The following is a 23,503-nucleotide window of genomic DNA, read 5'->3' on the forward strand; positions in this document are numbered from 1 at the left end:
TATTTTTTTGAGCATCTTATACATTCTAGGATGTGAACAGGGGAAGGAGGGAAGCAACTTGCTGTTCCTGCCTTCCTCAAGGCCTTGGCATGTCTATCAGAGAGGACCTTTAATAATGCACTGAGTTAATTCTACAGACAACATTTGCTTCTATTAAATGAAGTTTTGATAGCTGTTTGTATGTCCATACTCCTTTTGCTTCTGTCCATAATATTCTCAGTTAACTTTTATTAATTTTTTGTAGGAGGCTTCTGGACACTGAGGATGAACTCTCAGACATCCAGTCGGATTCGGTCCCGCTGGAAGTGCGAGACTGGTTAGCTTCTACATTCACAAGGGAAATGGGAATAGTGAAGAGGAGACCTGAAGAAAAGCCCAAATTTCGAAGCATTGTGCATGCTGTACAGGCTGGGATTTTTGTAGAAAGGTGAGAGCTCTGTTTTCTTACTGTGGCAAGTATTACATTTAACCAGAGTCTATTGTAAAAGGTGGAATGAGCCTGAATCAAGTCTTTGAGATTTTAGGATTTTAGGATTCAAATTCTGTAATCTTTGTATGTTTCAATACAGAAATACAGATAAAACCTCTACATTTGTAATGAAATTTCCTGGACTTTGGAAAATTCTGAGAATAGATTTTAAAGCTTGGAATCTTCTACACAAAGATGTGTGCCAAGTATTACAGAAGCATACAACAGTAATCCACCATCAAAGGGGCTTTTCTCATAAGTTCATAAAAATGCTTATGTCATCTTTGAGACCAGACCCTCAAGTAGCCTAGTATTATTTTCACGGATCGTGAAAGAAGACTAAACAAAACAAGATATTGTTATAATACTTTTTAATGAAATACTCTTACTGAATATTTTATTTGTTCTTTTAGGATGTACCGGAGAACTTCTAGCATGGTTGGTTTGGCTTACCCAGCAGAAGTGATTGTAACATTTAAGGTGAAATAACTATAATTGTTGTGAAATTTGAAGGTATTAGTACTTATTTCTAGTGAATTTTAGGGTAAAATAAATTTTTCTACTAAATATACCCTAGACACATTTAGTACTGCAGAACTGAACACAGAACAGAGCAATTTAATAATTCAAAATTCAAAAATAACATATGATTCTGCTTTTTGTTTTGCTGTTTTGTTGTGATTTTGTTTAGGTGTGACTAGAGCAAGAATATAAAACTGGTATAGAAATTTAAAAAAAATGTGACAGTTGTGATTGTGTCAGCTCCCACCAGTATGGTAATCAGTATCTCAGGCAGCAGCATTTGTTTTCTTTTTATGAAAGAAAAGAAAGTCATATTGGGAGAGAGATAATGAAAGAAATTGCAGCTTATGAAACAAGTGCACTATTTCTGTGAATTTAAGGCAACACTATAGTTTACCTAGAAGTCAGTCTCTTATAATAGTAAAATTACTATGGCTACATATGCAATAAAGAATGATATACCCCGAAAAAGAATGTAGAGCTTCACCTTTTCTCCTGAGAGCCTGGCATTATTGTATTATTTACAAATCGCTGTATGGCTGTAGCATTAATAACATTGCATCGAAGCCTATTTAAAGGATGGTTATTCACATTAGCTTCATCCAGTTTTACAGAAAAATTTTACACCAAACGTTAAATTTGAAGGATTAAGGCCTTTGATTTGAAGCATACTAAGTTGCATAGAACATGTTACAAGTATTTTATTAATAATAACTGGCACAATAATCTTTGTCATTAATATTGAAATAGTTATTAAGATGTTATCTACAAGAAGAGTTTGAAAGAATTGGACAAAAAAAAAACAACAACAACACAACCCAACACACAGATTTCTTCCCCTTTATTCTCCCCTAAAAAACCCAAAATATCTTTTCCAGAGATTAGCTGGAATGCTACTTAAACAAACTGAAACTTTATGATGTTCTTTTTCTTTTCTCCACATGTACAGGATGTTGATAAATGGTCTTTTGACGTATTTGCCCTAAATGAAGCAAGTGGAGAACACAGTCTGAAATTTATGATGTATGAGCTGTTCACTCGATATGACCTTTTGAACCGTTTCAAGGTCAGAAACTATCCACAGATAAAAATATGCATGCAAAAATAAGTACGTCAAATTTAAAATATAAGAAAGCCAGGATGGGTTTGAGATTATTTGTTTTGTACAGTGCAGTGCAGAACTTCATAGAATATGGCAAGTTGAACATAATAATATGTCAGTAGTTCCACTATGTGAAACTTTAGCCAGAGCCTGCAGGTATTTCTGCAGATGAAGACCTGAATGCTATGTAGACCCATGTCAAGGCAATTTGGGATGGGACATTGCTCTTGAGCAGTTAAATGCTGTAAGTATTAAATGAATTAAATAGACAGATGGAAAAAAGATTCCTAATAACGCAGAAGCCATAGTTAGTCCTGAGTACTGTTTTCATAATCCAGTTCATTTGTGTTGGCCAATACTGGAGGGGTTTAGCTGAACCTCCCACTTGTAAGCAATTTTAGTAATATATAGAAAAGGCTGCTTCTAGGTAGTGTTTGTAGGGTGTTGTGGTACAATATGGAGTATTTCTAACCAACTTTGAAAAGCTGAGATAAAAAACTGAAGTACCAAATTTATTATTATAAAATTATTTCAATACAGTTCAAAATCTCTTCACTGCCAAACTTCAAACTCCATTGGAAGAGTCTGGCTCATTTTGAAGTTGATTTGAGTAATTTGACTTATACAATAACTCGAACTCAGCTTTTTCTGGGAAGGCTCTGGATGATTAAAGTCAGAGCCATACCAGGACCACCGTTAACAGCACAGATTGAAAAAAATACACAAGGTTATTGCCTAGTGGGATTAAGCCCATTCTCAATCTTACTGTTTATCTTGCAGGACTTTTATATAAAGAGAAAGAAATTTTAAGGAAAATATCATTTCATTACATGGGGAAAAACTGGGACTAAATAGTACCTGTATTTTATACATTGCTTAGAGGAAGTAGGAGACAGGGAATGGAGACTATCAGGTTCAAGAAAATACTGTCTCAATGTAAAGCTGATCAAGAAAAATAAATTTTTGTATTTTTAGACTCCTATTAGTTATACCTTTCTTATAGGAACAGTCTGCATACAGGAAGAAACCTCTTCACATCTATTTAGTCAATAGTTCTGCAGCCTCTTGTACACTGACTGCATGCTGTGCATGGTGTATGTTGCAGGATGTAATGTCTACAAAAATTGGGTGAAGACTTCCAGATGCATGTTAGATTTTAGACCTTTACATTTTAAATTCTTCTGTTCATAACAAAAATTCTGTGATGTACTTATTTGTATTTATTGCATGATTAACTTTGCCGTTGTTGCAGGAAAAAACATTTATTTTAATTTTTGCTTCCTCCCCAGATCCCTGTTCCCAATCTTATCACATTTGCCGAAACTCTTGAGGTTGGTTACAGCAAATACAAAAATCCATATCACAACTTGATCCATGCAGCTGATGTTACTCAAACTGTGCATTACATAATGATTCATACTGGTATCATGGTAAGAAATACTACAAAGTTCAGTTTACTTCTTTTTGCAGATTCTCTGATGTTTTGGATAGCTGCGTGGCTTCAGCAAAAAGCTCCCTTGAAAATTATTCAGAGAGATTCCAGACTTCTTCTTAACAATTCTTCCAGCTTGTGGAGGAGAAAAAGGGAAAAAAAAATCCTTGTTAAACCCTTTTTGCTTTTCATTGACTGAACTTGGGCATTGTATATCATATTAAAAGAGATATTTGCAGTAGTGGGCAGGTGAGAATTTTTCACTTCCACATTGGAGCCTGCGAGGTGTGATCAGACAAGGAAACTTTAGTATCTGCTGAAATCTTGGCCATTGAAAGAGATACTGATTCTGTTCAGGTTTACTCGAACACTCTGAGCTGCTTTTTCTTTTGGTATATAACCGTCTTTAGGACTGTGATTGTGTGCCACATATGCCTTTATTAGGCAGGAAATTGCCTTTGCCTTGCGCTTTTGCAATATCCCAATATTCTTTTGTATTTACTTTGGGATCTGAAGTAAGTCTGTGCAAGCAGTTTTACTCATGTTTACTCATGTTTGATTTAATACCAGCTGTGAGTCTCCTCACTATCAGGTTGCGAGACAAAAGCAAATACTAACTGGAAGTAAATGGACATTTCTGTCAATGGACTTTTGATGATTTGTCTTCAGTATGAATACACCTTTTTTTTCTTTTTTTTTTTTAATTTTACAAAATGCCAGATGTATGGAAAGTGGATGTATGGAAAGTGATAGTGTCTGATTTCTATTTGTAGAGCCTTGAAACGAATCCATGAGACTTTGGGAAAGGAAAATTTTCAGGCTGACTGTAAATGTTTGTACTTCAACATATAGACAATAAATGACAGTTATTTACCTATGCTAAGCCTTTTCTACCTGAAAGTTTTGGCTTCAGGAGAGAACAAGTCTCTAGGCATTGCAATAATTAATTCTGTAGTTTGAAGGAAGCTTTTTACTTCTAAACATTGAGATTTTCAAGCCACGTTTTAATGCAAATACTGCTTGTGGAGTGATGTCTGGAGTCTTCACCAGCCAATATTCCCCTTGACACTGAGATATTTTCTTGAGAAAGGATTTCCATAGAAACCTGAAGAATGGGTTAGGCAACTCTGTAACTCCAACCCAAAGCTGTTGTATTAGATGTTCACTTATTAAGAAAACATTTTAATAAAAGAGAAAGCTTGAATGCATCGTGGCTCATAGCAAGCATTAAGTTGTGTGAGGCATGTCTCTGGTGCAGGATAAGCAGTTCAATAGGGAGAAAAATCCTTTTGTCGTGTTACAGATTACAAACATTAAAATTATAAACATCCTTTTGGCTTATTGCAGCTGTGCTCTTTCTCCCTTCAAAAAAGACAATAGCATTTCTGATTTCCTTCATAATGACAGAACAAAGTTTGAACTTTGTGAGTTATACTAGTTAATTTGGAATCATTACCCATTGATAAAACAACTTTGCAACACACTTCAGGAGGCTCTTAACACCGAGTGAAAGAATCTGTTCTGTATTTCAGTATCTGCTATTCCACCAGATACACAAGAGATTGAGAAAGGCCTCAACAACTCAAGTGGTACAATGTAGGCAATTTAACTTGTAACTGCACTTTGATGTGATTTGGACAACTATTTTCAGAGAAGCATTAACTTCAGTGCTGTTACTTTGCTGTAAAAGCTTATTAATCTTGCAATATCTGTGCAATATATTCCTGTGAAGTTAGGCCACTTTTTAAATATTCACTTTTGAATTACTGAATTATGATACTGGAAAGTTATCTAACTAGGACACCACTTAGTCAAGAGTGTCTTCAAACAGATGCAGTTTGCCAGGCAGAAGGAACATTTATAGAAATCAGTGTTTGAAAGGAGGCCTAGTGATTCCGCAGCTTGCAGTGTATTTCTGTCCAAATGTCATTTGCAGTCTGAGAATTCATCTCTATCATGTACAAGCATTCTGCTTAACTTTTTTCTTCTTTCATTCTTTGCTGTTGCCTGATTAATTATAGGCTTCCTGAACCAAGAAGTTGGCTTCTTGATCTAATTGTTTTCGGAGCGTGTCCCTTGTAATACTAATTTTAATTCTGCTGTATCGTCTATCAATTACTTGGACAGGAGTGAATTTGATACAATTGTATATCAAATTCCTTGGAGTTTTGCAGACTGACATGTGGTTTGAAATTCTTGTGCTTTTATTGTATCTTAAGGAGCTGATTCTGACGGCAAATAATGGCTGTCTTGCTTATTCACTTCTGAAAGACACACTGAAGCAAATGTTAGGAGAGGTTGAGTTTTGAAAATTTTTTTGTAATTCCTATTGTGGAGGTCATACGTATATCTGTTTGGCACTTGGAATACAGTCAGATTTCAGCATTTGGCAAAAGTTTGACTGTTCAAAGCTTTTGGTTTGAAAGCTTTTAGAAAGATTATGGTGAAGAATAATAGATTTTCAGTGTCTTGTTTAAAGAAATAGAATGATCATCATATTTTATGGAAGATATTGCCTGTCTATCTTAAGAAACGAGTTTCAGCTACTTCAGATCACTTCAGATGTGTTAGGAAGTTAGATATCACAGATGGCAGACAATCTATTAACTTCTCCAAGAGATTAAATCCCAGATGATACAACTGAAATATATATCTCAAGTTAGCATTTATGAGATCTTCATCTCTACAAAGATTTAAGAATCCAAGTCCCAGGGAATACATCTTGTAAAGAACTTTTGAGTCATCGATCATCTTCCCACCATGTCTTTTCTCCTCCCACGTACCTATATTGCTCAAATGAAAAGAAGAAATGTCTTTGCTATCAACCAGTGTATCGTGAGACTCACAGCTTTATTCATTTTTTTAATCCAGCCTTGTTTAAAAAAATAGTTAGAACCAGAGTTCATGAAAAGTTGAGGTGCATCAATTTATAAGCAATTTATAGTACTGCAAAGCATCTCTCAGTAGAAAGCTCTTTCAAGTTTTTTTTTTTCTTTTTTTTTTCCAACAGTAGTTACACTCTCATGTCACAGTATCAGCTAGCAGGGATGTAGGTTCCAGTTCTTTGCTGTCTGCCAGACTTCCAGTTTCCAGAACCTGCTTTGCACACTCCTATCGAAATAAATTATCATGACTTTTAGAGAGAGAGCTTCCTTAGAAATCCCTTAGCTAAATAGTTCTCAATTTCACTGATTTTGGCAGTAATTTGAATTTTGACTATATTAGTAGTGTCTAGAATACTTACTTTCATATAGCACAGTATGAAAATTCTGTATAGTCTACAGATATTGTTTGTAAGAAGATCTCTTGACTTGTAAATGAATTATCTAGCAACTATTTTGGTTGCTAAAAAAGTTGAGGCTTAAAAAAGCATCTGAAAGAAAAAGTTTGTATTTGGCTTTAGTTGCTAATAATTTCTGGGTTTCTATTCTATTTGGTATGTTGAAAACATTGTGAAAGTCAGAACGAGTCATGGCCTAGTTTCTAATGACAGACAATACTATGAAGGTCAACGTTTCCATTTTTAGAACTGCTTACAGTACGTTCTCATTCCTCCGTTGTGACCTTTTAAAATCTATACAGCCAGTACTTGTTGTTCCTTGGCTGCCTTAGTTGGTCTCTGAATGACCTATTTTATTGTTCTCACACAGCTTATGCATTTTGACTGTTTCCTTTCTTTATTGAAAAATTGATACCACTTCTGGCACTGTATACATCTCATGTAGTGCATGGCATTCTTTCCAAAAGTAATGCCTCCTATTAATTTCCACGGAGACTATAACAGATACAAAGAGCAAAATAGCACTATTTGATGGAGCAAATTCTCAGCTACAAAACACTTCTTTTCAACATAGTCACCACGACTGGTTGATCTGCTGGTGAGCTGATAGCAGTGCCCACCACCTTACTGTGCTCACATCCACTGCTTGGTCTCCATAAACTTTCAGCTAGTATTGATCAATACTATTAATACTATAATACTATTAATACAATAATACTATAATACTATTATTAATACAATAATACTATTGGTCAATAGATGCCATTTTTTCCACATGGAGGAATTCAGTGACACAGCTTTGCTTCATATGCTTCCATGTCAGACACCATTTTGTCAGACTGCCCTTCTGCTGCCGTCTGTCTTATGGCAACAAAACATAATGGAATATTGGTGGGAAGGTTCATCCTCTACAGCCATACTACCAACATCTACCTCTGACGTCATAGGCCAAAATAACAAAAGAGGAGGCACTGCTTTTGGAGCAGCCCTTGTGCATGTATGTATATAGTTGGGTGAAAATCATTCGCAGATCTTTTAGCACAGAAGCTTACTTCTACACAGGAAAAAATCTGAAGTACGTATGGAAATACCTGACTGTCATTTGACTTAATCAGACCTATGTCTGTGGGCTTAACTATCACTTGATGCTTCTGCCCCTATTTTTGGACGGAGTAAATTTTCTCCTGAAGCTTTGTGTATTCACCATTAAAGAAAGTAGAACTTGAATGATAAAATAACAAAACTGATTATACCAATAGAGCAATCTTGAATTAGCAAGAGAAATAAAAGTGCATAAAATTCTTGTGCTTGTATTGTTTTATACAGACTGTGTTTTCTTTTGTTCTGTGTACTGTATACTAATTTTATGCACCACATTTGTACATTTCTGAAAGCAAAATGGTAGCACAAAGTATGATATAATTTAGAAAAGAAAAATCTCCCATGACCTAATTTCAGTATCACAGTTGTACCTAAAAATGTATTGTAAACTGCATATTTTTTCACTGGAAAAAAAAAAAATTACAGCCTTAGCTTTGTAAAAAGCTTTTTAGAAGAATTTACTACAATTTAGCAAGTGTCAAATATTGGTTAGCACATTAGACACCTTCCACCCCAAAATAACAGCAAAGTATACCACTTTATTTTCTTAAAAACTGCTTATATATTATGGCTGACAGTGTCTACTTTGCTAGTGTCCATAAAGTCTTTACCTCGGTCTTAGAGACATTCAAATAAGCAGAAGGAGTAATTTTATTATATAGTACTTAGGCATGATGGCTGTATAGTCAGCTGGAATCAGAAAATGATGAAGTTTACTTTAGCTGAAGGTAGTGCAGAACACTTCAGTAATGCAGTTAATCTGAATTAGGCAGCTATAGAAAACATAACTAAGATCTGTTTTTCATTTACTAGCACTGGCTCACAGAACTGGAAATTTTAGCAATGATTTTTGCAGCTGCCATCCATGATTATGAACATACGGGGACCACAAACAATTTTCATATTCAGACAAGGTAAGCAAAGTTGTCCCTGAAGCATCAAGTCTGGAGTTTGCTGTTGATTCATCCAAGCTGTTTCATACCTCTTACTGGTGTTACCAGAAACTAGCCAGACCATTCCCGATTTTATGAATTGAGTAAGCAGGGAAAAACCTTCAAGCACAGCTTTAGCAATCCCTACCAAGGATCCTCCCTTAGCATGTCATGATAACATCTGCAGTAGATATGACAAAGAAATCCATTTTGAAAGTTAGGCTCACTGCATTCTGATTCAGGCATAGTATGTCATAGCCTCTGGTCCAGAACAGTAACATATGCCTTAAAATATATTCATCTTACTGAAGGAGAAACACTGACCAGTCCTTTACTGGATGTTGTGGTACACCTGATACTTACCCTAATACAAGTATCTTACCATTCTCTTACACAGGACTGTACTTTTCTTTGGTATCCACAGCTGCAGAGTCAGCTTTACCTGCTTTTCAAAAACAAAAACAAAAAAAAAGCCCAGAAAAACACTGGCGTATTCTAAGGAAACAATGTTGTACAGGAAATACTACTACTTGGAACAGAAGCATCCTTACACTCACCTATACAGATAAAGTGCCTAAGGGCTAAGTATAATTAAATCTAGGACATACTCATGCCCTGGGTTGTGCCCTTAAACAATGAAGAAATTCAAGATCTGTAGCTGAAATAAAGGCATTATTCTTTTCCTCCTCAGCATAGCCCTTCTAAAAATAAACTCTAGTTTGTGGTTCCAAGTTTACACTACTTTTCTATTTTTGTCATTAATATTTTGCTCTGGAGTATTGCAAAAGTGAAAAAAAAAAAAAGAATTACACTGTTTGACTCTTACTTGGACATACTTACAAACAGGTATTTGTTTTGTGGTAGAGACCAACTAAGCTCATTCTTTACTTTTAGTGGACTTGGCCCTGATGTGACATCTCAGGGTGTTATTCCAGTTTCTTTTGCCCGCAAGATGCTGAGGAAAAGGCTGGCATAATCAGATCTAATTTCATTTCTGATTAAAACTGTGCATGATTAGCCATGTGGGCCAAAGTGTTCTTCATAACTTTGTGTGATTGGTAAATCATTAATTTTCCCATGATTTTAGAAAGGTTATGAACATAAACTTACTCACTGTTTAGGTAGGATGTTGTTTGTTCCTTTTACGTAAACTTTTCAATCCTATTTTTTCAGTTTCCCCAGTACCATACCATACATGTGGGTGGTTAATATTGTTCATCAGAACAAAGAATTGAATTTACCATATTAAGATCATAGTAAGCTGCACTGATAAGTCATTCCACCTCCCCTAGAGTACATATTGATCAGTTCACTGAACTGAGATATTCCAGAACAACAGAAGAAAGGTGTAGCAGAGAGGGGAAACTTAAGGTTGCCTAGCAAGTCAAGTTGGGTTTTGGCAAAACAAGTTCCCCAAGAATTAATGAACTCTGAAGTATGCTAAATCTGTATTGCATCCAAATTTCTGAAAAATCCACATGTAATTTTGGTATTTTAAGTTAGGCTCTTATTAGGAAGGAAAAGATGTGGTTGAGTATGGTAACTTTAAGGGTCAAGCTTTAGAAAGAACTTCAATGCAATCAAGATTCAGCTGTGTATTTCTTCCATTTCCTTCTTACAAGGCTCAAAGTGAGGCTGCTTTTCTGTGAAAACAGGGAATCCATTTATAACTTATGAGATTGAAATTTTAAAACACTTCAACGTTTACAGATCTTTTGGATTGTGAGTGACATGAGCCAAAGCACATCTCTCTCAGAATAGAGGTGGTAATTTTTTAATACCCATCCTATTTGTAGACCCCCTCCCTTGTGAATGAGTTGCATTTTAAATGGTTGTGTTGCCAAGGAGTACTTCTAAGTGGCCTCAAAGAACATTTCTATTGCTCTGTGATCCAATACTGTCAACAAGCTCTAGGTTTGCTTCACAGATTATTGTTGCAGTTTTATAATAAAAACAAAATTTTATATATTTAAAAAGATGACTTTCACGTGGGCAATATATACAGTGGTAATGATGATATTTTTTATGCAGTTAATATGGAAGCTTAATCAGTATTTGATAGAAAAAAATAAATATAGTTGGAGATATGTAAATATATATAGTCAGTAGTTCTCAATGTTCTTCCTTCTCCAGCACTATCATCGGGATGTTATTGAAAATTGTGCCTTTTTTTTTAACACTAGGTCAGACGTTGCAATATTGTACAATGATCGGTCTGTTCTTGAAAACCATCATGTAAGTGCTGCTTATAGATTAATGCAAGAAGAAGAGATGAACATCCTGGCAAATTTAAGCAAAGATGACTGGAGGTAAGTAGTGTTTAGATACTCAAACATAATTCTGGTATTTAAAAATACTGAAAAACTCCAGGCTTTCTCTATAGAGTCTATTTTAAGAGTTCAAGTTACAGGAAGAAACTTTTGGCTCTGGAAGGAGTAATGGATATTTAGAGCTTTGGGAAAGCTGCTGTCATGTAAAGAAGTACTGTTTGGAAGTTGCCAAATAATTTTCCAAGTGCTTTTATGAGGCATGTTGTTGGACTGTGTTAACAATGTCTCTGATGAGACAGTTTTCAGGAAAACCACAGAACTGCCCTTGTTGAGATAGATTACCTTTGTCTAGTGATGGATTTTAAAACCATAGTGCAGAGTCATGCTCTGCTGCCAGCGTGACCACTACTGCCTCTGAGATTTCTTTGTGCATATTTCTGCACTGCATAATCACATCTTGTTAAGCATTCAAACATGAATTATTTGCAGAGTCCAAAAATAATAAGGTAAGGGTTCAGAAGCACTACAGAAATCTCATGGTTTTTTCTTCTTCTTAATTTTAACGTACTTCCTGAAGAAAATTTGACTGGTTGAAAGAATCAGGAACATAACTGCCATGCCACAAATATCAAGAATGAAATCAGCAAGTGTTAGATCTATGATTTTCTCAGTTATTAAAGCAGCATGTTATCTTTGTACACCATAGATTTCTACTAGATCCATACATCAAGTCTTTAAATTTGAGTCTTATGTATGAGTCTGTACGTGTAGCTATTATCATTCAGATATCCTAAAAATAACTTTAAATAGATGGACTCTGAGTCCAGATAGAGATGTTTTGCTTCCAGGAAGGCCTTCCAGTGTAAAGGATGCCACCATAAATTATAGAGCTGGACTTTATTTATGTTTTCAAGAAATGCACAATTATAAGGAAATACATGAATTTCAGAACAAATTTTGTTTTGGGTATGTTTACAGGCAGAGGATTGGTTTACACGGTAGATTTACATGATTTTACTTATTTACGTGAGTAGAACATTCCGAAATAAGTCTGCTGATCCTTTTGGTTTTCAGTTCATTATTTCTCAATACATGCTCCACTATGCTTACTATTAAAGCATTTAATTTATTTATTTTTTTAATTCAGTAAAATAATGAGAGGAGAAACAAAATTTTCATTCTCATAAAGTATTTATTCTCAGATGATACTCTTTTGAATTTAGTTATCATAAAGGTTGTATTGTAAATTTCGTTCTGGGGAAAGATCTCTGGAAATTATAAACTTCAGCAATGATTCCCGTATAAACCCAGTTCTTCATCACCAGCACAATGGATAATGAGAAGGCTGGAGCACCTCTCCTGTGAAGACAGGCTGAGGGAGCTGGGCTGTTCAGTCTGGAGAAGAGAAGGCTCCAGGGAGACCTCATTGCAGCCTTTCAGTATTTAAAGGGAAATTATAAACAGAGGGGAAATCAGCTTTTTGCAGGGGTACGTAGTGACCGGACAAGAGAGAGTGGTTCAAAACTGAAGGAAGGGAGACTTAGATTAGGTGTTGGGGGAAGTTTTTCACAGAGAGAGTGGTGAGGTGCTGGAACAGTCTGCCCAGGGAGGTTCTTGATGCCCTGTTCCTAGAGGTGTTCAAGGCCAAGCTGGATGGGACCCTGGGCAGTCTGATCTGGTGCTTGACCTAGCAGTTGGCAACCCTGCCCACAGCAGGAGGATTGAAACTATGTGATCTTTGAGGGTCCTGTTCAACCAAAGACATTCTATAACTCTAACGTGAGCAAGGATCTTTCTCTGCTGGGAACTCTTTGGGGCCTCTCAGATCTCTGTGATGCTTATTAACGGCAGTTGAGAATGGAGAATGTTATTGTGCCAGTAGGCAGCCAGCGGGGGCTGGGGTTTTTCATCTTTTAAAATCGTAACTTGTAGAAGAGGTAATGAATTTCACTTCTTTAAGCTAGTTGCTTTGAATATGTGCCCCCAGCTGGTGTCATTTCATACACTGTCCTGCCAGAGAGTATGTAGAAAGCAGTTAGACTTTCTGATGCAGTTGAATTCAGAATTGGACCAAAGTCCTGGATTCATAGTCACTAGGGACCCCCTTGAATGAGTGTAGCCTAGGAATACCTGCAGAAATATGTAGTTGGATGTCAGCTGGTACTCTTCATTCCGGTCATTCCCTTTTGCTGCATCGGGAAGAAAAAGTGATAGGATGATAGAAAGTATTGCCCACTGGAAAGAGAAGCCTATGGTTTCCAGATGTGTGATGTTTGTAATATATTGCTCTGATATGCTGCGACAGAATAAAGGAGGCAACATGATAGATTATTTTCACTTTTTGGAAGTACTCTCTTCTCTGTAAGGACTGCTTAGTCTAGTCTGTATGAAACCTGTCTAACAAGCTCAAGCAATTTCAGTAGGACACAGAGTTCCACAGTTTGCTGCTTAGATAGACTCTTCAAGTCTGTTCTTGGTAGTAAATTTAAATTAGAATTTGTTCAGCTTTTTAATGTACTTCCTCACACTAATGAATTTCTTGACTACCATCAGATGTTTTTTTTTACTTACAGTGATTTTCTTTATTTTATATTAACACCTCTGCCTATTTACACTGTTATTCTCTATTTCAGCAAGATGAAGCAAAATGACCGGGAATGATTTTATAGTATTACACTTGATTTTCTATAAGTTTACTTTAAGAAGATAAATGAACTAATAAAATGTCATCTTCATTTAAGCTTAAAGCATAGGATTTGGGTTTGAACAGGGAAATGCTGCCAATTACAAGCCACCAATTACAAGTGAACAGGCAATATTAAGGTCTCAAACCATTCCAGTTATAGAGCATATATTGATACATTGTCTGATTATATAAAAAGATGGACAAAAATGTACAGTATGTGCAATGCATAATGCACTGCTTCTCTTTCATAACTTGCCCTGGCATTATTCTGTTTGAGGAAAGCAGAATTGCTATAATTTGCAAGATGAGCCTTAGGTCTTCAGTTTCCTACTTCCTAACCTGTTCCTAAGGTTTTAGTTCAATGATCCAACTGTGTCCAACTGACTAAATGTCATTGTCACAAACAAATCCTGGTGACATGAGTTTCAGTTTATTGGTTGACTACTTTCTGGAGAAACTAATGTATCACTCTTTGTCTCTTGTCTATCTATATTTCATCTACTACTTGTTTATAAACATCCATAGGTCATATGGTTATGGGAGAGTTAAGAAAAGATGACAACAAAGGACATATGGATACTGTATACACTAAACCAGTGAACTCCAAAATTTGCTATGTGCTTTAAATGAAAACTATTCTACTTCTGATAGTAGACGTAAAGGTGGCAGTGCCTATGTGTCATTTTGCTGTGGTAGTGTTAGCAGCACTAACAGTGTTTGTCATGATGCCTTCAGCTGCTGATGCTTAAGGGAGTGGGCAATGTTTTCTCTCCTTCAGTATGGAAGTTGAGAGTCTCCATGGAGATAGTTTTGGAATGGTCTGAGTCCAAGAGTAATCTTTTGTGCAGTGTTAGTAGACTGAGCTCTCTTGGCTCTAGTAAAACTGTATTTAATGTTTCCCTGCCAATTCTGTATTTTCTGTCTCTCTGTTGATAAGAATGGGAGTGCAGGCAGGAAACAATTGCAGACTGTAGGCGGAGAGCCTCTCCTTTGCTATTATGTAGTGTTTTAGTGGTCTGAAATATTGTGAAGTGCGTGAGAAGGGCAGTGCTAAACTATTTTATCCTTCTTCAGTTTTCAGAAGCATGAATGTGAGTTTGTCATCTGTCATGACAGAGAGAATCTTCCAGAAGCAGCATGTTGATTGCATGCCTTGCTTGGTGGTGCTGGCTTATTTCTAATTACTACTAGAAGAAAGTTCAGACAGGGAAAGTTCCTAGGAAAATCTGCATAGGAATAGAAGTTATCTTCAATTAAGTTTTACAAAGAAACAGCATTTAACAGTGCTGAGCCCTCACTTTTCATGCAGTTAGGCTTTTCTTCTTCTTCTTCTTTTTTTTTTTTTAATTTATGGGTTTGGCTGTGTTTGAAAGGTGCAGTTTCAAAGCAATGTGAAGGAGAAACAGTTGGGATACAAATAAATTAGTCTCTCATTATGAGGTCAGATAAGGTAAGACATTTTCTAAACCCAGGTTGCTATGGCTGCATATTATTTGAGTAGAAGTGAGAGGGTTGAGTCTTTATCCAGTTATCATCAAAGCAAGTCAGGAAGAAATACCCAAAAATCAATGAGGAGCATTAGCTTAAATATGCAATTAATTTAACTCAGAAGCACTGTTGATAATTCATTATAAAAACTACTCTAATAGCCCTAAAAAAACACCAAACTCTCTCTTTAAAATGTGTTCCTTTGAAAAACCTGCACTGTTAATCAAATCAAAGATTGAATATACTATTAAAGATCAATGAGTGTTATTTAAGTAGAATTTTACTGTTGTAATTGATACTTAGAGACCCTTAAGATTAGCATTGTGCTCATGAAGAGTTATGCTACATCAAGAAAGATTTAATGTGGTGAATTCTCCTCTATTTACATGTATAAGTGGCACTCTTACATGTAATACCCAATAGGTCATTTTAAAAGCCTGTAAATAAAGTAGACTCCTACATACAATCCCTCTACATCAAAGAAACAGAATTCTTCAAATCATTAGTTATTACTGACAAACTAAATGAACTAAATATGCTGTGGCAGTATTGTAGACACTGAGGTTTATCCAAGGTGCAATTATTGTTACTTGACAAGTAAGATTAACAGTAGGAATTTGTAAACTGTCTCACATGATTCACATTTTACTATTTTCATATCCATTTAATATGGCCAAGCCCATATCTCAGTGCAAAACACCAGGATACAGATAAACTATAAATTCTGAACTTGCTTTAACTCTTGTAATAGACATTAAGGCATTTTTGAATTGAAGAATAGTTGGACGTAATATTTGTATGTTAGCATAATGTTAATAGCATTTTGTATGTAATACTTCTTGCTCTTTTAAATGTTTTCACCATCTTCTTCCTGTATTTAGTGTTCCTGCTGTGCACTGATATGAGGGCAATAATAAAAGACAACAATATATTCCTCTGTGTGATGGTGAGCCCAGAGACTGACTTTTTTAAATATTTCACTGCTGAAAAATAAGGAAAGACTTTAAGTGGGCGACAGTTTTAGTTTATACAGTAGAAAAGAAGAATTAAAAAATAGTGTGACTCTGAAATAATTGAATGTGGAATAAAAAATTACAGAGAGCGTTTTTTGAAGTACATTGCTTCTACAGAATCTCTTTATGATTCAATGGTCAAGTTATTAACTATTTTTTTAAATGATTTTTAAAATGTAATAAAAACAACAGTGTTGTTAAGAAAGTTTTAAATTAACAAGTACTGCTTAAAGAAATGTTCTATGCATAGAATAAATGGTTTGTAATCAGTCATTTTGCTTTTAATTATTCTCAGGGAGTTGCGTAGCTTGGTCATTGAGATGGTCTTGTCAACGGATATGTCGGGTCATTTCCAACAAATTAAAACGATGCGGCATACTCTACAGCAGGCAGAGGGGTAGGTTATTTTCCATTCTGTTCATTATCTCTAGTATTTAAATGAGCTCATGTACAAGAAAAGACTCAAATAGTTGGTTTTGTTCTGAGATAATTGGAGCATGTCCTTGAATTGACAGGGTAGACAAAGCCAAAGCCATGTCTTTGATTCTACATGCAGCAGACATAAGCCATCCAGCAAAATCCTGGGAACTGCACTACCGGTGGACCATGGCCCTGATGGAAGAATTTTTTCGACAGGTGCCATTTAAAAAATCTTTTAATATACTATTTCAAGAAGCAAATGTTACACAATTAAGTATTTTCCTAAGTCTACCAGCAAGGATATTGTTGGCTGAGATTGACGAGCATAGTCAACGGTATATATTTCTTACTCTTAATACATACCACTGACATTAACTCAACTTTTCTGTGAGTGAATAGATGAAATTGTTATAGCTTCATATCTATTTCAGCTGATTCTAAGTGTTGTAGCACTTTTTTCTTTTGATAATAATATAACTTGTCAAGCTGTTTTCATTCTGTAGACAGAATTATATATGCTTTGAGTTAAAATGAAGCACTGATAGGATAGAAAGAGGGACTTGAAATTAGGAAGAATTCGTGTTCAGTGAAGAATGCTAAATGCCATCTCCATTTCATATTTCAGAAAATCCTCCTATTTCTTGCCAATGCTTGCCACGCATATACAACATCATTGTGGAGGCTTTGCTTTTATAACAACCCAATACAAAAACAGAATCATCCTGTAAACCCTATGGCCATGTAACCTAAACAAAAATGAAGATACAGTCTTAAGAAGGTTTTTTCATTTCTGTGAGATACCGAATTCAAAGAGAAAGCCCAATAGGTGTTGATGTCACTGCTGACATTTTCTGACTTACCTCAGCAAGTGAAAAAAGCTTTTCTTCAAAGGGGAAATACTATAGCTGAAAGGAGTATTTGTGAGATAATGAAACTGTAATTCTCACTCATTTAGACTGTCATTATTATTCTATATATTGACATTTTCAAATCAGATAGGTCACACTGGAAAAAGAGACCGGAGAATAAACAAGTCAGTAAGTTAAGCTGTGAGATTATTTAGCTGATTTGCCCTAGAAGGTTTTTGCTGAGTTCAGTGTTTCTTTATATACATTCTCACCAGAGAGCATCAGGGCATACTTGACACTCGGGTTTGCACGGGGGAGACCGAGTGGAGAGTTGATTCATTAATCCATGCAATGGGTGGACTACATTTTATGGAAATACTGAGTAGCGTAATGAGTTTGTTTTTTGTATGAGAATTATTTCTGTAAATGGAAATAATGAGGATTTTGAAGTTGAGAGGAAAAAGGAGGAGCAGACTACCACAGATATGTATTATTTGAAAAGGTCAGAAACAACAAACTGTAAAAACAGTTTAGATGCAGAGAGATGGACTAGACAGAGCCCATTGGACAGTGAGGCAATATGTCCAGTCAAGTGGATGTAGCATTAGCAATAAATAGTATTTCGCTGGTCTTTGAGTGCTTATGATCAGCTCATGTTTTAGCTGTTCCCCTATCCTATCATTAGAAGAAGTGACAGGATCACAAATAAACTGCCTGAAGATGTGAGTAGCCATCTAGTATTAGAATCAAGTCACCACATGTGTATTTTTGCAGCTGCACAGTGTAAAATGTGAAAGGCTGTGCAGCTTGTAGGCTGTAGAGGAATAGGTAAGAAATCGACTATTCCTTTATAGGTATGACTAAGAACAACAACACGCATGGAGTAGTTCCAACACCTATGAAGTGTGATGAAGTAACTAGATATAGAACTGCAGTGCAGACACAGACACAGGAGGCCTTCTGCTTCCTAGATGCTCTGTTTTGGTTGTGCCTCCTCTGCACTACTGATCTGAGTACAAGCATTGGAAATTTCTGGGGTTTCCAGATCTGTGTCAGCCAAGATGACACATATAGTCCTCCTTTTCTTTAAAAATAATAATTCAACTACTTCCAGTGCTTTGCAGGAAAATGCAGCAGAGCTTGAAACTACCACCAAGAAAACAATGTTTTAATAGGCAGCTTTCAAAGTAGTGAGCACTAGCAAAAAGCAAACATTCACTTAGACAAAAAACTTTGTTAACTGCAGCTAATAATTAAAATGTTCCAGTGTTAACTTCAGGGAAAAAGCCAGACTTTTTGATTTAAAAAACAACTACTGCAAGTGTGTTATTGCGCCTAGGAAAATCTGTTACTTGTTCAAAAAATAAATATGCCCACTCATCCCAAAAACTTAAAAATTAAGGAATATGTAGATCAAATCACTCAAGGAACCATTACAACTCTGATAGCATTATGCCCTCAGCCTGCATAAATCCAAAAGCGTGAAAGTTCACCTGAGAGAAGATTTTATTTCACTCTGTATCTTGATTTTAAATCTCTTGAGATTCTAGTTATCAATTTTAGGTATCAATGCTGTATCCGTTATTACAATTTAAGACGTAGTATTTATTATATTTAAGTATTAATTATTACTTTAATTTTGAAGCAGTTCATAATTTGGATAAAGAACAACTTGAAAACCTAAAAAAGTCAAATGTATTCCTCACAAGTGTGGAATTTTTTCTTTTTCAATATCCAGTTAAGAGAAGATTGCAAAATTAGTATTGCTTTAGAAATTCTATATTCAGCAATGACTGAAATTGTTAGAACCACTCTGTGTTGAAACACAATCTGGCTCCTACATTTACATGGAGATACCATTGGCACTGCTCATGTGAACCTGCATTCTTCTGTGTTCTGAAGTCAAATTAATATGAATAGTTGGTTGTAAAATGTAAAGGCTATAGAGATAAAAATCTCACATGAAACACAATCTGTTTTTGTGTCTGAAGTGATTTCATAGTTCTCAACTTTTCCTGCTGGATGATCATGAAACAGCAGTCTGCATGACTAATGTAACTTGTAGAACCATTTTACTTGAAAGACCAACTTTTTTTCTCAGCCAGGTTTATCCAGCAACACAAATTATATCCTCCTTTGGAAGATCTCTCTCTTCATTCTTTCTGCATCACTGGATTGCCTTTCTGAGCTTTGCAAATTGGTTGGCCTACCATGCTGTAAAATGGCGAGAGTACTACCCTGTTTGTCAAGTCTGTTATGACAAAAGAAGCCTTTTTAGGTGTTAGTTGTTAAATACTTTCAGAAGTAGTTTTCTACAAGTCATGCTGCTAATGAAATTGAGCCTGTGCTTCTTTTTTCTTTCTTCAGCAGCACAGCAATACCTGCTAGTGAGAATAAGTTAAAGTCAGGTCATGCCCTTTACCTTTACAAATCCATTAACAAAAATGTCACACGTTGGATAAACCACTGTAATAGAAAGAAACACTTAGTGCTTTCAATACAACTACATGCATGTCTAAATGTCTCCAATCCCATCACATCTGGGATCAGCAGAACTAAATGGAAAATGTTGAAGTACTTTGTATAAAAGATATATTTTTTTCTTCTTGACAAGTGTTAAATCTCATTGGCAGATGCAGTAAGCTCCTTTATATAAAAACAGTCAAACGTAAGCCATAATTTTGACTTTTACTTTTCCTGAAATTCTAAAAGTAAATAATGAATATATATATTTTTTGCCCATGGCTTAATTTTGTTTAGGAATATAAGTGAAGAAAACAACCTGTTGAATAAATGCTCATAGTATTTAGATTTGTCTCTCTTTCCATCTATTAAGTATGTGCTTATAATATTAAACATTGTTGTTTTCAGGGAGACAAGGAGGCTGCTTTAGGTCTTCAGTTTTCCCCACTCTGTGACCGCAAATCTACTTTGGTAGCTCAGTCCCAAATAGGTAATGGCAAGTTGTGTTTTTCTTCCCTGTGTACGTGCTTGCAGTATCATGCGGACCTTTCCTACACCCATTATGAATTTTAAATGTTAAAAATCCCATCATACAGAAAGTATTTCTTTGTATCCATTTGTTCACTGAACTGCCCTTAAAGCCACAATGCACTCATCTCAAAAGAATATGAAGTTACTGAGCATGTGTGATGCCAGGGAGGTTTTAGGTAGCAGAGGTGTTTACCAAAGTACTGGACATGAGCCTATCTTATACTGTTTCCTTTTTACAGTTTAGTAGACCATGCCCTCAAACAGGTTGGTTCTTGCTCAGGAACCTGAAAGTCTGTCTGTGCTACAATCTAAAAGCCTGGTACCATTTTGTAGATACAGCTCAACTAAGGCTAGTTCATACCTCAGATGGCTGGATTGCATCTGAGAGACCTGGCATGGCATAGTCAAGCCTCCCTGGGCTGACAAGGATCACTGCATTCTATTTTCATCAATTTTAGTTGCATTTTGGTCAGCAATAGCCAAACTTCTTTCCCATTTTTGTAAATACATGTCTTAGCTATCTCTACTTCCATTTTCTTCAGCAATAATAATGAAATAAAAATTGGTAAAAATCACTGGGGCTAGTTAGAAGGGCATACTCTAGATGCATATTATATGAAGCCATATGTATTAACAGCTGTACTTGTTGTGTGAGTGAGTGCAGAGCTCCTGCAGAGAATCTACAGGTGAATCCTTGAATTGAAGTATGTCATCCTGTCTGATCTTGTCACTCAGAGCATCCTTTATTCTGTTTGAGCGGGATTTGAAGCATCGTACCCACTGTAAAAAGGAAGCTGGATCCTAGGCTGAAGCACCACTGCTCACCTTTGTGCTTTATGAATACTCCTGGAAATCCATTGCTAGTTCACATTTTAGCTTTTTTTTTTCCACTTTTTTTTTTTTCTTCTCCTCTTAAGTGCTCAGTAGAGAATAATGCTTCATTCTCTCTCTATGTCATTCCATACCTTGACAAGCACTTTAAAATGTAAAAGACATTGTTCAGAGCTGACATCTCAGAACTGTGGGATGAATGCTGTCTCCTAGGGATATTACTTGTTCTCTTCACTGATTTGACAGAACACTCCTACATACTATGAGATAACACTTTACCTCCACAGAATAATAAACAGCATTTTGAAGTATTAACTCCTTGGCAAGAAACTGTGTATGATAAAGGAGGTAGTATGAGTTCTATCCTCTCGGCTCAGCTTTATTTCCCTTCTATTCGGTAATTAATATTCACTTTAAAATGGTAGGTGTGTTCTGCAGTACATAAAATTTACAAGAAAAAGAAATGAAAAGCTATAATTATTGTCTAGTTATATCTGCACAGATTCACTAGTTGTTGTTTTTTGTTGTTGTTTTGTTTTTCTGTTTAGTTTTGCATTTTTTCCTTGATTAAATGAATGATATCTAATATATTGAATCAGTACTACAATAATAAAATCAGTTTGATATCAAGTATTTATTTTGAGCAATGAGAGCTGTGAAAATGTAAAATCTGACTTTTTCTTTTTAATTCCCCTTTAGGTTTCATTGATTTCATAGTAGAACCAACGTTTTCTCTTCTTACGGACTCAATGGAGAAAATTGTTATGCCTCTTATAGAGGAAGCATCAAAATCTGAAAGTTCTGCATTTGGGACACCCGGGTATGAATACACTGCTTATTTTTTGAACTGGCAAAATTAACGTAATGTTCTTCTCAGAATTATCTTAGTACTTTCATCAGTTGGACAAGTAATATGAACAGCTATACAGTGTTGCCATCATGTGGTACTATCTTGTATTTGCAGTATGTTACTCTTCCATTGATTGTGGATGAGCTTGCACTTGAAAAGGCAAAACCACAGTAAAGAACAGAATGCATACATAAAATATGGGTTCTTTTTCTACCACATACCTAAAACCAGCATTTTCTTTCTTTATTATCTTTGTTATCTTTGTTCTCTTAAGCCTTTTTCAGTAAAATTTTGACAGTTCTTTGATTTTTGACAGACAATTGGAAGTGGAGGTGGTGAAAACATCTTCGGTTCTTTTCTGAAGCTGTTTTTTCTTTTGTTGTATATTCATAGAATCGTAGAATAGTTTTACTTGGAAGGGACCTTAAGGACCATCCATCTCCAACCTTCATGCTATGGGCAGAAACACTTTGCAGTATACAGGGTTGCTCAAAGCCCCATGTAACCTGACCTTGAATGTCTTCAAGGATGGAGGCTTCTTTGGACAACTTGTTTCAGTGCCCACCTCCTTCCGAGTAAAGAATTCCTTCTTCATATGTAACTTAAACCCTCTTTCTTTTAATTTAGAGCCAATACCTTTTTCTACCACTACACTGCCTGATAAAGCTGCTATAGGTCACTTTCCTTCTTCACTTTCCCATTCTAGTATTACTTTATATTGACTCTGCTTATATTCCATTTGTGAAATTTAAATGCACTATAAATGAGATGCTTGTTGTTGGCTTTTTTTTATTTGGTTGTTTTTTGTCTATCAAGCTTTTCATTTTTGCATCATGAAGAAAGGTGTCTACAAAACAGTCATGGGTCAATGTGATTACCTGTGAAAAAGCAGAAATAAGTTTGATTCTTTTTTCAATTAAAAAAAAAAAAGAAAAGAAAAAAAGGAAATGAAAATAGAGAAGAAAGTTACTACACCTGGACATGTATCTGCATATTCACATTTAAATAATTAGTTTGTTCCTGTACCTTATCTTACTTGTAGAATAGCTTCAGTAGTATTTGAGTAGTGACTAAAGCCATTTTTTTCTTATTAATGTTAATATAATAATAGTTCTTAGTATTTTGCTTTCATATTGTTTAGAAGGGTTGCATTTTATTGCCACTCCATCCTGCTTTTACTACAAAGCCATATAACATGAAGAGAATTTTCAGCTGGAACTAAATGCATTTATGTCCATATCCTGTCATGTCTTGCTTTTTTAAAA

At 35.5% G+C, this 23,503-nt stretch overlaps 1 protein-coding gene across 5 annotated transcripts in view; it reads left to right on the top strand.

The window, feature by feature from the left end:
* Nucleotides 1–23,503, top strand: part of PDE1A (phosphodiesterase 1A) — a 164,118-nt gene that overhangs the window by 123,565 nt on the left and 17,050 nt on the right. For all 5 annotated transcript variants that reach the window (XM_010713529.3, XM_010713528.3, XM_010713532.3 and 2 more), the window contains 10 exons: nt 245–427; nt 883–949; nt 1,941–2,057; nt 3,383–3,523; nt 8,720–8,820; nt 11,022–11,147; nt 16,591–16,692; nt 16,811–16,931; nt 20,435–20,516; nt 22,088–22,208. In XM_010713529.3, coding sequence (XP_010711831.1) covers nt 245–427; nt 883–949; nt 1,941–2,057; nt 3,383–3,523; nt 8,720–8,820; nt 11,022–11,147; nt 16,591–16,692; nt 16,811–16,931; nt 20,435–20,516; nt 22,088–22,208 — 1,161 coding nt within the window. The remainder of the gene's footprint in view (nt 1–244; nt 428–882; nt 950–1,940; nt 2,058–3,382; nt 3,524–8,719; nt 8,821–11,021; nt 11,148–16,590; nt 16,693–16,810; nt 16,932–20,434; nt 20,517–22,087; nt 22,209–23,503) is intronic.

Source organism: Meleagris gallopavo, chromosome 7 (genome assembly GCF_000146605.3).
Source record: "Meleagris gallopavo isolate NT-WF06-2002-E0010 breed Aviagen turkey brand Nicholas breeding stock chromosome 7, Turkey_5.1, whole genome shotgun sequence".
NCBI classification, from domain to species: domain Eukaryota; kingdom Metazoa; phylum Chordata; class Aves; order Galliformes; family Phasianidae; genus Meleagris; species Meleagris gallopavo.